Source organism: Lissotriton vulgaris, chromosome 2_1 (assembly GCF_964263255.1).
Source record: "Lissotriton vulgaris chromosome 2_1, aLisVul1.2, whole genome shotgun sequence".
NCBI lineage: Eukaryota > Metazoa > Chordata > Amphibia > Caudata > Salamandridae > Lissotriton > Lissotriton vulgaris.
Window position 1 is genome coordinate 2,068,289,244 of NC_141687.1, and position 14,252 is coordinate 2,068,303,495.

General features: G+C 50.7%; 1 protein-coding gene across 1 annotated transcript in view; it reads right to left on the bottom strand.

The window, feature by feature from the left end:
- The window catches only part of AP4E1 (adaptor related protein complex 4 subunit epsilon 1), a 321,681-nt gene that overhangs the window by 181,042 nt on the left and 126,387 nt on the right, over positions 1-14,252 (bottom strand). The window contains 3 exon segments of the mRNA XM_086958294.1: positions 7,234-7,373; positions 13,203-13,312; positions 13,422-13,544. Coding sequence (XP_086814420.1) covers positions 7,234-7,373; positions 13,203-13,312; positions 13,422-13,544 — 373 coding nt within the window.

Sequence of the window (14,252 nt, forward strand, 5' to 3'; positions counted from 1 at the left end):
TTCCACTAGAAACCAGAGTCCTCTGTTCTCCACCTCTCCCAGATGGTCACTGCCATCCCAGAAGGGACACATCTATCTATACTGTACGATCTGGGTGGAAAAGGGAGAGGGAGAGGGGTCGCACGTGTTCCAATTGCGGTCTGTTAGCCACCACTGCAAGTTTTTCTCAGTGCCCTCCGAAATCTGAAATAAGTCGGTGAGATTTCCTCGATGCTGTGTGCCCATTGGAACTTCAGGTCCCACTGCAGAGCCCGCATGGGCCACCTTGCATGGTTTAATAGCAAGATGCAGGGGGCCATGAGGCCCAATAGCCTCAGAGTCATTCTCACCGAAAGGAGGGGATCGTGGCTTGGCTTCTGGCTTCCCGATCAGCAGGGTCGGGGTCAACTGAGTCCACTGCCCCACAGAGGTTGCTGAACTTGTAGCGCCTGCAGGCCGGAAAAGGGTTGGCGCAGTTGGTAGCTCCTTCCGTAGCCACAAAAGGAGCGAAAGGTAGATGCAGGCCAGGAAGTTGTGGTGTGGCCCAAGAACTTGGCCATGGCCCGCGAGTCCTTGAAACACTCATAGGTAGCATCTGCTTTGTCTCCGAGGAGACGGGAGGCATTGAAAGGCATGTCCATGAGGTTAGCTTGGACATCCCCCGAAAAAACAGATGTTCTCAGCCAGGCGTGGTGACTTACGGCCAGCATAGTGGAAATCTCTCTACCCGGCGAGTCTGTTGTGTCCAAGCCACATCTGATGGCGAACTTTACTGCATCTTCCTTGTCTAAAATGCTTGGGAGAGTAGAGCTCGGTCCTTCACCCAAGACTATGGACAGCACCTGTGCAACCGTGTCCCATATCGAATAGGAAAAACGGCCCAAAAGGCATGCAGTGTTCACCGACCGCAATGCAGACTGGTAGAAGAAAAACATTTTCTTTCCAAAAGTCTCCAGTCTCTTGGATTCCCTGTCCGGAGGTGAGGAAGGGAACGCACCACAGGAAGTGGATGTCGAGACCACCAAGCTTTGTGGGGTGGGGTGGGCTGATGAGGAAAACTGGGTCGCCCGGTGCAGGGCAATGGCGGCAGGCAGTCGTCCTTTTCACATGAGCCCTGTGCTGAGTTTGTACCAGGTGCCCGGAAGGATGTCTGTTAAGGACTCATTAAAATGCAGTAAGTGTTCCGAGCTGGAGACCCCAGGCTGCAGGAACTCTGTCAAGATGATAGTCTTGACTGCCACCATTGGGAGCTGCGGTCCAGGACCTCCGCAGCCCTACACACCACCATAGCAAATGATGCCCCCTTCTCCATAGCCAGGTTGGTTGGAGACAGCCTGACAGAGTATGGGGAGGTGTCCAAACCACTGACTAAAGGATCCTGCTCCCCCTCCCAGTCCTCTTCATCCATCCCTAACCCTCCAGAATAGGGAAGGTTGAGTGGCATGGAGCTGAACGGCTCGTGGGTGCAGGCTCAACGTTGGAGGATGCCGGACGGGCTTCGTGTCGTCGAGAATGAGGATCGAGGAGGTGCCGGAGATGCGGAGGACCGCGGTGCTGGACACAGCAACGGGGAAGGTCGCTGTGGAGGTGCAACCAGCGCCGGTCCGGACCTGGAAACAGGTACAATCGGCGGCCGTACCGCCGGGGGCTGGAGCCTCATGCGAAGGTCCCACGGGAACTCTTCCATCATATGAGCCTGGAGGGCCCGAAGCTGCGCTGGCAGGGTCAGGCCACCCAAATATGGCGCACATGGTGTCATAGAACTCCTTAAGCTGGGCAGGGGTTGCCCCCAGTCCTGAAAAGGCAGGGAAACATTGAGCCGACTCAGGCACCTGCTCCGCGGAGGTGCCTCATACGCTGAGGTTCCTCAGCAACATCGTGAGAAGGGCGGGGTGAAGTTAAAGCACCCTGCAACTTCTTGTGTTTTTTGTGGCGCCTCTTATCTAGCTTCAAACTCTTTGTTGAAGAGGACTTCTATTCACCAGAGTGGTGCTCAGACCTTCCTCTCTACCGAGATCTGGACCGGGTTCAAGACAGATGAGACGACCTCTGCAGTACTGGACCACGATCAGCTTTAGGGACTGCTCCCGCAAAGTCTTCGGCGCATTGGCCTGGCAGTCGGAGCACGACTTTTGAGTCATGGTCGCACTCCAGGCACAAGAAACGCACTAAGTGAGGGTCCGTGACCGACATGGCGCAGTGACAGGCGCCACACAGCTTGAACCCCGAGGTCTTCTTACTTGACATCCTACACACCAAAAGAAGTAGACAAAGTGTCGAAAAAAGTATGTCAAAAATTGATAGGGGGTAGCTCTCTTCTACAGATCAGCGCGGGCTTGTGCGGAAAGAAAAGAACTGATGTCAGTGCGCAGGAGTGGCGGTTATATTGACGATGCGGACGTCACAACAAACAAGATGCGGATGAAGTCACGTGGAGTACTGCTAAGAAAAATATTACGGATCCATTGTGACGCCTGGAAGTTCCATGGTTAGGAATCTGTGGCTAGGTGTCTCTATCAGATATTCACCAACAGTGATAACAGATTGAAGAGGCAGTTTAAAATCTGTTTAAATACTGTGACATGATATAATGAATGGAACTAGAAGAGAGTTAGATATCAGTATGTACTGGATTCTCTGTTGCTCTACTGCAACTGTTTTGTTGTTCTTAGTGTGCCTTCTGTTTAGTCATCTTAACTACAACATATGATGTCCCACCACCACTTTCAATCAATCAATCAATCAATCAGAGACACTTATGTAGCGCGCTACCTACCCTAGGGTCTCAAGGCGCTGGGGGGGGGGGGGGGGCGCTACTGCTCGAACAGCCAGGTCTTCAGCTTCTTCCTGAAGGAGAGGTGGTCTTGGGTCAGGCGCAGGTCGGTTGGGAGGGAGTTCCAGGTCTTGGCGGCCAGGTAGGAGAAGGACCTTCCTCCCGTAGTCGCTCTTCGGATGCGGGGGACGGCGGCGAGGGCGTGGTTGGCTGATCGGAGGTGGCGTTTGGGAGCGTAGAAGTTGAGTCGGCTGTTGAGGTAGCTCGGGCCCTGGTCGTGTAGGGCTTTGTGTGCGTGGGTGAGGAGGCGGAAGGTGATTCTTTTGCTGACGGGGAGCCAGTGAAGGTCTCTCAGATGTCCGGTGATGTGGCTGGTTCGTGGGATGTCGAGGATGAGTCTGGCTGAGGCGTTCTGGATCCGCTGGAGTCTCTTCTGGAGCTTGGCGGTGGTACCGGCGTAGAGGGCGTTGCCGTAGTCCAGTCGGCTGGTGACGAGGGCCTGGGTGACGGTCTTCCTGGTCTCGGTGGGGATCCACCAGAAGATCTTCCGTAGCATGCGTAGGATGTTGAAGCACGCCGAGGAGACGTTGTTAACTTGCCTGGTCATGGAGAGGGAGGAGTCCAGGATGAAGCCCAGGTTGCGTGCATGGTCTGTCGGTTTGGGTGCGGTGCCCAGGGCAGGGGGCCACCAGGAGTCGTCCCAGGCGGAGGGTGAAGAGCCCAGGATGAGGACCTCCGTCTTGTCAGAGTTCAGTTTCAGGCGGCTGGTCGTCATCCACTCGGCTACCTCTTTCATCCCTTCGTGCAGGTTGGCTCTGGCGGAGGCGGGGTCGTTGGTCAGGGAGAGGATCAGCTGGGTGTCGTCGGCGTAGGAGATTATGCTGAGGTTGTGTTTGCGTACGATGGCCGCGAGGGGGCTCATGTAGACGTTGAAGAGGGTGGGGCTCAGAGATGACCCTTGAGGGACGCCGCAGATGACTTCGGAGGCCTCTGACTTGTACGGTGGTAGGCGGACTCTCTGTGTTCTTCCGTCGAGGAAGGAGATGATCCATTCCAGCGCCTTGTCCTGGATTCCAGCGTTGCTGAGGCGCTGTACTAGGGTGCGGTGGCAGACAGTGTCGAATGCCGCGGAGAGGTCTAGGAGGATGAGGGCCGCTGTTTCTCCATTGTCCATCAGGGCTCGGATGTCATCGGTGGCGGCGATGAGGGCGGTCTCGGTGCTGTGATTGGCTCGGAAGCTGGACTGTGAGGGGTCGAGGGATCCGTTCGTCTCGAGGAAGGCGGCCATCTGCTTGTTGACGGTCTTCTCGATGACTTTGGCTGGAAACGGGAGGAGCGAGATGGGGCGGTAGTTCTTGAGTTCGGTGGGGTCCGCTGTTGGTTTCTTGAGGAGAGCGCTGAGTTCGGCGTGTTTCCAGCTCTCAGGGAAGGAGGCGGTGTCGAAGGAGGTGTTGATGATGTCCCGCAGGTGGGGTGCGATGACAGCGTCGGCCTTGTTGAAGACGTGGTGAGGGCAGGGGTCGGTCGGTGATCCGGAGTGGATGGAGTTCATTGTGCGGATGGTGTCTTCGGTGCTGATCGGGGTTCAGGCGTGGAGGGTGGTGGTGGGGGGTGGTTGTTCGGTCATGGTGTGCGTTGGTTGGTTGTTGAAGCTGTTGTGTATGTCCGCGATCTTGTTGTGGAAGTATGAAGCGAGGGAGTTGCAGAGGTCTTGCGATGGGGTGATGTCGTTGTTTCCTGCGCTGGGGTTGGAGGGCTCTTTCACGATGTTGAAGAGCTCTTTGCAGTTGTGTGCGTTGTTGTCCAGCCGGTCCTTGAATGCTGTTTTCTTGGCGGCGCGGATCAGCTGGTGGTGCTTCCGGGTGGCAAGCTTGAGGGAGGTCCTGTTGTCCGGTGTAGGTTCCCTTCTCCAGACTTTCTCGAGGGCTCGGCAGTTCTTCTTGGAGCTCTTGAGTTCGTCGGTGAACCACGGGGCTTTCTTGCTGCCGGGTCTGCTGGGCGGGGTCCTCAGCGGGGCGAGCTCGTCCGCGCAGTTGCTGATCCACTTCGTGAGGTTGTCGGCGGCCTGGCTGGGGTTCGCTGAGCTGGCAGGAGGGTGCTGGCTCAGGGAGGTGGCGAGCTGGTCTGCTGTGATCTTGTTCCAGCTTCTGCGGGCGGCCTGTTGCTGGTGGTGGTGGGTCGTCGTTCTCTTGAAGGTGAAGTGGACGCAGCTGTGGTCCGTCCATTGAAGCTCTGTGGCGTGGCTGAAGTCGATGTCTGGGCTGGAGGAGAAGACTGCGTCCAGTGTGTGTCCGGCGAGGTGGGTGGGAGTGGACACCAGTTGCTTGAGTCCAAGATTGGCGAGGTTGTCGAGCAGGGTGCTGGTGTTGCGGTCGTTGTTGTTCTCCAGATGGAAGTTGAGGTCCCCCAGGAGGATGTAGTCAGCGGAGGGGAGGGCATGCGGGCTGACGAAGTCGGCGATGTCCTCGCTGAATTGTGTGCGTGGTCCAGGGGGTCGGTAGATCAGGGTGCCTCTGAGGGTGGTGTTCGGGCTGGTGTGGATCTGGAAGTGTAGGTGTTCGGCGGTGGTCAGGGTGTTGTCGGTGCTGGTCGTGAGACGGATGGTGTTCCTGTGGATGATGGCGATGCCTCCTCCCATCTGGTTGGCGTTGCGGTCCCTCCGGATGATCTTGTAGCCCTCTGGGATAGCGATGGCGATATCGGGAGCTGAAGAGGCGTTCATCCAGGTCTCCGTGAGGAAGGCAACGTCAGGGGCTGTGGTGTCTAGAAGGTTCCAGAGTTCGATGGCGTGTCTGTGGACGGAGCGGGTGTTGAGCAGGATGCATTTGAGGTGGGTGCTGCTGGTGTTCGACTTGGCGGGTGCTGGAGCGAGGCAGGTCCGGATGCAGGTGAATTTGCAGGCGTGGCAGCTGAAAGGTCCGTGGGTGCGTCGTGGAGTGGCTTGATGGCATTCTGGGAGTCGGCCGGTGTTGAGTGCGATGAGGGTGGCGGCGGAGTACGTCAGGCGGGTCGGTCGGGGTCTTTGTTGGCCAGGGGTCCTGGCGCTGGGCGCGATCCGGTCGCGGACGGGCGCAGACGGGCTTGCCTTCGGCGCACAATCGGCGCGCCCGCTGCGCGTGACCGCTGCGCGTTCGCACGGTCGCCATTTAAGGCGAAGTGCGCGGGTGGGCGGTGTAGCTGGGAGGCGGGAGCGGCGAGGGAACAGAAGAGAAAAGGTGCGGGCCACAGGCGGTGGCGGGAAGCGGGGAGCGGGGAGGGAGAGCGGAGGGCGTCGAGGTAGGCGGGCAAACAGGAAGGAAACTGGACACGGCACAGAGGATACAATTACATTAACAGGCACAAATGGAGGGCAAAATAAAGGAAAAACAGAGAGGAAAACGATGTTACGGCACATGGAAATACAGGCACAAATGACGGGCAAAACAAAGGAAAACAGCTAAAAAAAGCGATCAGACGGCACAAAGAAAACAAGCACAAATTATGGGCAAAAACAACTGGCGAAAACCAGAGGGGAGCGGCCAAGGCGTCAGCGAGGCCGGCGGCGAGGCAGAAGGCAGGCAGAGGGAAACACACGCAGCAGCACGCAGCAGCTGGTGGCCGTGCGGCGCGGGGGTGTCCCACAAGTTTTCTGGGCTTAGTGCTTGAGAATATGACTACCTATTATGAATAGTGAAGTACAATACATTTTGGCTTTAGCACATTATCAAAAGCTTTACAGCTTAATGAATAACATCGTTATTCAAAACACCACATATAACACAAAGTGTTGCAATCTGAGAGAGAATGAGAGAAAAGAGGAAAGGTAAGTGAGAGGGGCAAAAGAAATGGAAAGTCCAAACATAAAAGCTTTAGAGTCTTTGCTGATTTTAAAATGATCAAATTGTGTTTTCAATATTTGCACTTGCAGTCCTCCTCTTTACAGGAAATAATAATTTGTTGATTATCATTTTTTTAAAGGTCACAGTAGCGTTGATTGTGTTACCTCATGATTTGATTGTGCTACCGCATGCTTTCTGATACCCTGTACACATTGGGATGTATTAGTTCTATATCTTTGCCTTTTAAAATACATTTTATTGTTGGTTTTGAAGACATTTTATTGTTGTTTTTTGAGATGTTGGCTGTCAATAAGTATTTGTGAAAAATACATGCAGATTAAAAGGTACTGCTAGGCAAAACATATCTGTAAAGAATCTTTTGAGTACACAATTCTTTTACATGAGGATATCCATGATCGTAACTGATGGTGGCAATTTCTCCTAACATCATATTATTGGCTCTATTACTAGTATAATCACTGCCATTACATTTTTAACAGAAATGAAGAAGAAAAAAGCAAGAACTTAAAGGTTTCTGAGCTGGCACTGTGTAAATTCTAATATACAACGTAAATACAAGAAGATTAATTGTAAATATGAAAATGCACAAACAGAACAATTGTGCTAAGTTGATATTCCTAAAGAGTAAAAAAAAAAGGATATTTCTCAGCCAGTTCAGCAATTTTACCAACCAGGTTGATAACAGTATATTCTTCGTTGCTTTGCTTTAAATAGTCCAACATTTTCTCCACTATTACTGTTACATTTTGACCATTAGTAATTCTGTACAAAAGTTCCAATGTCTGTAAAAGGAATAATGCAGTTACATTTTCGTCCAAAACAAAGAATGATTACACAATTCACAATTAAATATAAAAATTGATTTCAAGCCAGCTAATGCTCTTGGGCCTGATTTAAAAAGCTTTTTGTGGTCACAAATTCATTGGCACACATAAAAATATGACATCTGTACAAGAACAAAACAAGAATGCCTCACAGGCAAAGCACTTAGACAGCCAACATAAATTAAGCACACTCCCGCAAAAGAGCAAATCTCAGCAAGATCCTTAGTGTTTCACAAAGTAGGAACTATTTGCCCATGTGTACTCTGGTTAGTGCTTGTCCTTTCATTAGCCTTAAGAAGAGATGAGCATATATACAGTTTTATTTCTGTTGCAATATATTCTATGATCATTATACACATCTGTGCAAACAGATGTTTGAAATGTTTCACATGGGAATTGTCAATTCCAAGGGACAATGCTTGTGAATTGCAAAGTGGTCTCATTCACTTGGCTGGAGAACATCTTTCTAGTCATTTAGTTAATGTTTTGTGACTCACAGAAAATATACATGTGTTCCGGGTGCAAGTACACTCTGCACCTGTATCAATGTTTCTGTATTCTTGCAGGTAAGTAATGTTGTTCAATTTCTTATGAAACTAATATATTGATTGTAAACCTAGATTCCTCCCTTACAGAAGTGGGTGGAAAATGGGGGTACTATCACAAACATATCTTAGTCACAGTTACATTACTGCTGCCATTTGTCTCATATGAATATCTGCAAAGTAATGCCTGATATACATGTGCACTGGTGTTCGTGCTATAGCTTTACATGTATCTGACAGTGGCATGCTGCTTTCTTGTAGAATATGTCCTTGGTCTCAGACAAAGTGAGGTGAAAGCTAATAAATCACATTGATGATTTCCATTCAAAACTTAGAGTCAAAATTCTACATCTGTGACCTCACTGCCCTTTAATTCAGATATAAATGATAGAAAGTGCTTATTAGTTTCATAAACAGCATTCATCCTATCATTGTAATAATGTAGACACTCCGGATGACTGCATGTACACAGAGTGGGAATTTGGAAATAAAGTTTCCAGCTCTATAGTTCAATTTACAAATATTTCAGATCCACTTTAGTCATGATTTGAAAATTTGTCCTCAACACTCTATTTTTTAGATTTGTAAGAAGGATTCTTGTTTTGATAAAGGCTGAAGCTCAGTTACCCTACATAATGATGGAAAAACATCACTCATACGTATGAGTACTTTAGTTCAAATGGCAATATAGTGACCACAGAAATTAAATCATGTGTAGGCTGGAGTTCACTTTGGGGGGAAATGGCCTCTTAGGTCACTCTAAAACGAGAGAGCAACCTTTATCTTATACTTTCACTGCCAGATTGCTTGTGCACCTCTGTACAAAAGGGGGAAGTCACTAGCACAGGCTGATCGTGATGGTGCACGGGCCAGATACAGGGCCCAAGTTAGTCTGGCTTAAAATGTTACCTTCTCAAAATCCAGCATGAAGAGTTCTGATCGCAGTGAAGGAGGTAGCAAGGCGCCGGGAGAGCGTAGCAGACGGTCGTCACTCTATTGCAAAAATCCATTTAGGTGTCATAGATGGTCGTTGCTGGAGATTTGCACCGGTGGTCACTAAGGTCGGTCATTGATGTAGTGCGAAGAGCAGATCACCCGGTGCTGGCAGTTGCTGTAGCGTGAAGAATCGGGTTTAACAGAGCTTCGCGCTGGTGGTCGACATGGATGGCAGAGCCAAGCGTGAAAGGGTCCGTTCATGGTCACATAGAGACCAAAAACTTCAGGATTTCCTTTTTCTACACAAACTATGTAGTACTAGTGCATGTCTTGCAATGCCGGTCGTCATGGATGGTTGCTTTTGATGTAAAGGGCAGATATCACCGGAATTTCGCATTTTGGTCGGCGCAAGTGGTAGTGTTTCACCACAAACGGGCCTGCTCACCGTGCAAGCAGCCCAAACTACAGGGTTTCTACCTTTCATTCTTGGAGGAGCTTCAACTGATGTCAGCCAAGGGCCCAGGCCCTGGGGGGTTGGCACTTATTCTGAACCACTGAACCAGGACTCACTCCAACAGCATCCAGTTGCAGAAGGGCAGCTGGACGGTTGCAGTGAGGTCTCTGGAGCTTGTTGTGTCCCTGTAGTTCAGACAGCAGGTCAGCCAATTGACCCTTCAAGTTACTCAGGTAGCCTGGGATGAAGGGAGAAGATCCAGTCATCATTCTGAGAGCATGGCAGTTTTCAAGCAGCATGGCAGTCCTCTGGGGAGCAAGGCAGGCTTCAAGCAGCAGGGCAATTATCCGGAAAGCAAGCCAGCCCTTCTTCTGTAATGCCCACAGGTCCAGGAGTGTACTGATGAGTTGCTTTGGAGGTCCAATATTTATACCTGGTGTCAGTCTTTGAAGTGGAATATTCCCTAAAATACCCCCACATCTGGTTCCGGAACTTTCTTCCATTAGCCTGTCAAGGCTCCCAGATGTCAGGGCGGTAAAAGACTAGCATCTGGTTCCTTTGTGAAGGCAGGAGGAAAACCCCTTTGAAATGCAAGTGGGGCTAGGTACACTTCTGTCCCTCCCAACCTTCCTGACAAGAACGGCCAATGCTGTCCACATCGAACCCCCGTTTATGTCATTATCTGGAATGAATACACAAAACTAAACAGCAGACCATTCACAGTCATGGGAACCAGGCCACTGGCAGAAGGCACACACACTGTTTCAACAAGAACATGGCAACTTTCTAAAAATGAAATGTTCAGAATTGTGACTTAAAATCTGACTTTACGGGGCGTGGCTTAGCAAGCCATCATGGCGGACGTGTGCTGAGTGAGCTCCGTCTAGCTCGCTTTACATCCTACAGTTATCCTGGCTCTCCTGACCTCTGACAGATTCTAACGGCGACTCTGCAGCACCAGTACACCCCTGAGACGCCCAGTGTGAGTTTGCGATGCCCAAGTCACCCGGGGGCGGGTAGAACAGACCCGGTGTGGAGTGCGACCTAGTTGGATGCAGCCTAGCTGCTGGCGGAGGAGCCAGGGTGTCGCGATCGAGGCACCCGGAGGGAGTCACGAGACGAGTGCTGACCCCGTCAGCAGGTGTCGAGAGTGATTGCGGCCCCCCCGGAGATCTCGGGGGCTGGAGGCGGTGGCCGGGCTGTCGACTGTAGATCAATGACGTATCCGGTACAGAGCCTGGAGGAGGGGACACGGCAGCTGGACGGACCGCGCTGGTGAGGAGAGGCGGCGCCGCAGCCCGTAGTGGAGTCCCCTGGCCATCGTTGTGCTCTTCGGAGGTTGGCGTCTTGGCGGAGGGGATTGGCGGAGGGGGATTCCTGCAACGTGAGTGATTGGACTGCTGGCAGTCCCCCCCCCCCCAATATTCTCCTGGTCGTCGGGACGCTTCCCGGTGGTGTGTGCTTTCGTGGAAGGAGCGGCCAGGGGTGATTGGATAGCTCAACGCGGTGCCCCCCCCCACCTCCAGGGCTGCAGAGGGGGATCTGCAACACAATCGGGACGTGTGGGGAGGGGTTGAGGAACCCATCCTCTCTGCCATAAACAGTACTGAGCGCCCAAAACCCCCCCTCGGGGGGCTACCCACATCGGTGGCCAGTCGGACTGCGAGGCCCCGGAGGGTGGTGGCTGCTGCAGTTGAAATCGATAGCCTGGGGTGAGTTTAAGGGGACCTCCCTTTTCTTGCAGAGTGGTTGCATCCGCGGACAGCCGGACAGTATTCGCACGCTGCAGGGGGCCTCTGACGTAACTGGACCCCTGGGTGCCGTCCCTGGCTCCAGGGCGACTGCATAGGCGCCTGTGTGGGGTTCAGATTGGACTGTGTGGATCTGTCCCGCAGCACTATTCGCTTTGGTGTACTACTTGGCCATTTCCGGATCTGCGAAGGGACCCCAGAGATCAGCCATGACTAGAGACAAGGGCGGCAGTAGCACGACCAAGCATGGGCCCATTGATAAATTCACCGGCCCGGGGGTCGGCTGGGGCCGCCAGGGGTCCATCTGAAGCCATACCGGACAACGCAGCTCTCATGGCGGCTATCACCCAATCAAGGGACATGTTGGATGCCAAGATCGGGGCAGTGGGTTTGGACGTTATGTTATTGCAGCAGGATTTTCGCAAAACAGAGTCCCGAATCTCTGGAGCCGAGACCCGTATCTCCGGGGTAGAGGACGACGTCATGATACTGAAGCAAAAGGTGGCTACCATGGAGACTGTCCAAAAAGGCCTGGTGCTTCGAGTCGAAGATGCGGAAGGACGGGCCCGACGCAATAATCTGCGATTCGTAAGATTTCCGGAGGGCAGTGAAGAGGGCAACATGGAACGCTTCCTCTCGCAATGGCTGGAAAGCTGGCTTCCTCCGGAGGATATGTCCCAGTGCTTTGTCGTGGAGCGGGCTCTCTGAGCATTCATGCAGAAACCCCCACCGGGGGCCCGCCCGCGGGCAGTAATTGCGAATCTCCTGAATTATCTTGACCGCGATGCCATACTGATGCAGGCCCGTGCCAAAGAACTTTTGTACTACAACTATGTGCACATTCTCATCTACCCTGACTATACGCAACAAGCGCAACAACAACGCCAGTCGTTCATGGACGCGAAGGCCTGTCGGAAAGACCTCAAGCTCCCGTACTCCCTCCTGTTTACGGCTCGCCTGCGGGTAGTCTACCGTTTCCGCACCCACTTCTTCAACACTCCGGAGGAGGTCTTCAAATGGACGGATGAGACGTGCCGGTGAGGGTGCACATCCCGCCTGGGAGGGAGTTGGATTCCTCATTGAGTGAGGTGGCCCGGAGGGATCCCCGGGGTCAGCAGCGGAGGGGCAATAGACACTCAAGATCCAGGCGGCCACCCTTGTCCTACGGGGCCTCTGCTCGGGAGGGCCCTACCCCTGGGCGTCAGACACTCGAACCCTAACTTTGAATATGTGGTGCTGCGGAGTTCTTGGACTGGTGCATACGTTGAAGGCTAATTTTCAAGGGAGTCTTAACGTGGGCTGGGTCTCCGCCAGACTCATGCTGGTTGGAGTCATGCCTGGAGGACATGGGCTGTTAGTAGGAGATCAATTGGTTCAGGAGGTCCTCGTCCCCCTGTTGGCGATTGACGGCTAGCCCAGCCGCGACAGATACTTTAGTATCTCTTGTCCAGCCTTCCACTCCTATATGGGAATAGACTGCATGTTGATGTTCACAGAATGTTCGGGTAACTACTCTATTAATCCTACCACACAGCTTCTACAACAGAATTAGACATTTCTGTACCTCCTGCTTGTTGTTTTTCATGGTCTGCTTGGCCCTGTGTTTGAAATAGACCTGCACAATGCTCAATATCAATAGCTGAGATTTTGAAATTAAGCTATAAACCCCTAACATGCTCTGCCCAACTCCATACTAGGGGGCATTATCTGCATTGAGTTGGGTTTCAGGCAGAGCGTCTAAAACTAAAAGGAAAGAAGAAGTCAGGGTTTTAGAAGGATAAGCAAACGGCCAGTGTGGTAGTTTACCTGGGGCAAAATCTCTCTGACAGAACTTCAAACCTGCCTAATCACCAATGAAAATGAAGAAAGAAAGGATAAAGGTGACCAATTTGTATTTTCTTGGACACTTCATTGTTGTCCATTCTTTAAAATACAGGGGTGCAAGACTATTTACCGGTCATAACAAACCTGTGCAACTAAAAGTAGATGTACATCAAAGTACTCCACTATTTTATACCGTTAGATGAATACATAGATAACACATAGAAAAGCAAATGTCAAGGATTGTTTTATTACAGGGCAATTTAACCAATAACGATACCTCTTTTTTAAGGATGGGATCCGGATGGTCTAAACATTCAATTATTGTCATTTGATGCTGAAGAGCCAGATTAGGATCTTGCTGGATTACATAGGTGAGAGCCTTTAGACCTGTGATAGATGACCTGGGTTAGAATCTTACAGCAGAGCACCACGCAATGGCATTTGAATCAAAGCAAGTATTCACAACTAGATTAGTAAAGATACCCTATAGTCTTACCTAAATATTTGAGATTTATTTTAGGAGACACAACAAATTTTCCAATACATTTGGCAGCCTTCTCAAAGAGATCTGATTTGGGGTAAATAGTGTATATTGTTTGCACACATTCAAATAAGATAGCTGCAACAAAAGAAGATACATTAAGCAAATTTTGGAAGAAAAACAATAATACAGTTCATACAAATGAAAAAAAAATGATTCAATTTACAAAATAAAACCCCCAATTAAGTACTCTTGCCTGTGCTTGAGGAATAATCATGACACTATATCCCAGTCAGTGGATAATGAACTATTAGGGGCTGCTAAAAAATAGAAATTTACCTAAATTGAATGGACAATCCAGTATCAAAGACCATGCTAATGTTAATATTGAAAAAGTCAATGACAATGTTAATAATGATACATCCATATGTAAGAACGCAATCACATCTCTATTATCGAATTTCATGCATTCCCAAAAGCACCATGTAGTCAGATGCCACATGAAGTTAAGAACGCACTGCCAATCAGGACATACCACAGACAGTATACACAGTGATCATGCACCTCTCATGCTGGACATATGGGCACATTATCCATTAGCCCCCATTGTATCCGCACAAGGTCGACGTCCATCTGCATTTGTTATTAGCTGGCTTATTTAGAACTCCAAAGCCAAGTCACGCATTCTTTGCCAAAAAAGGATAGACTAGACGGAAATATTTTATGATACGCAAATAAATGTATAAAACCTTGCTCAGATCGATTGTACTTTGAGATAGTCCTCAGACCTGCCTCTGTATCTGTACTCCCGGCCAAAGCATTTAATTAATCCAACTTTTCCTGTTT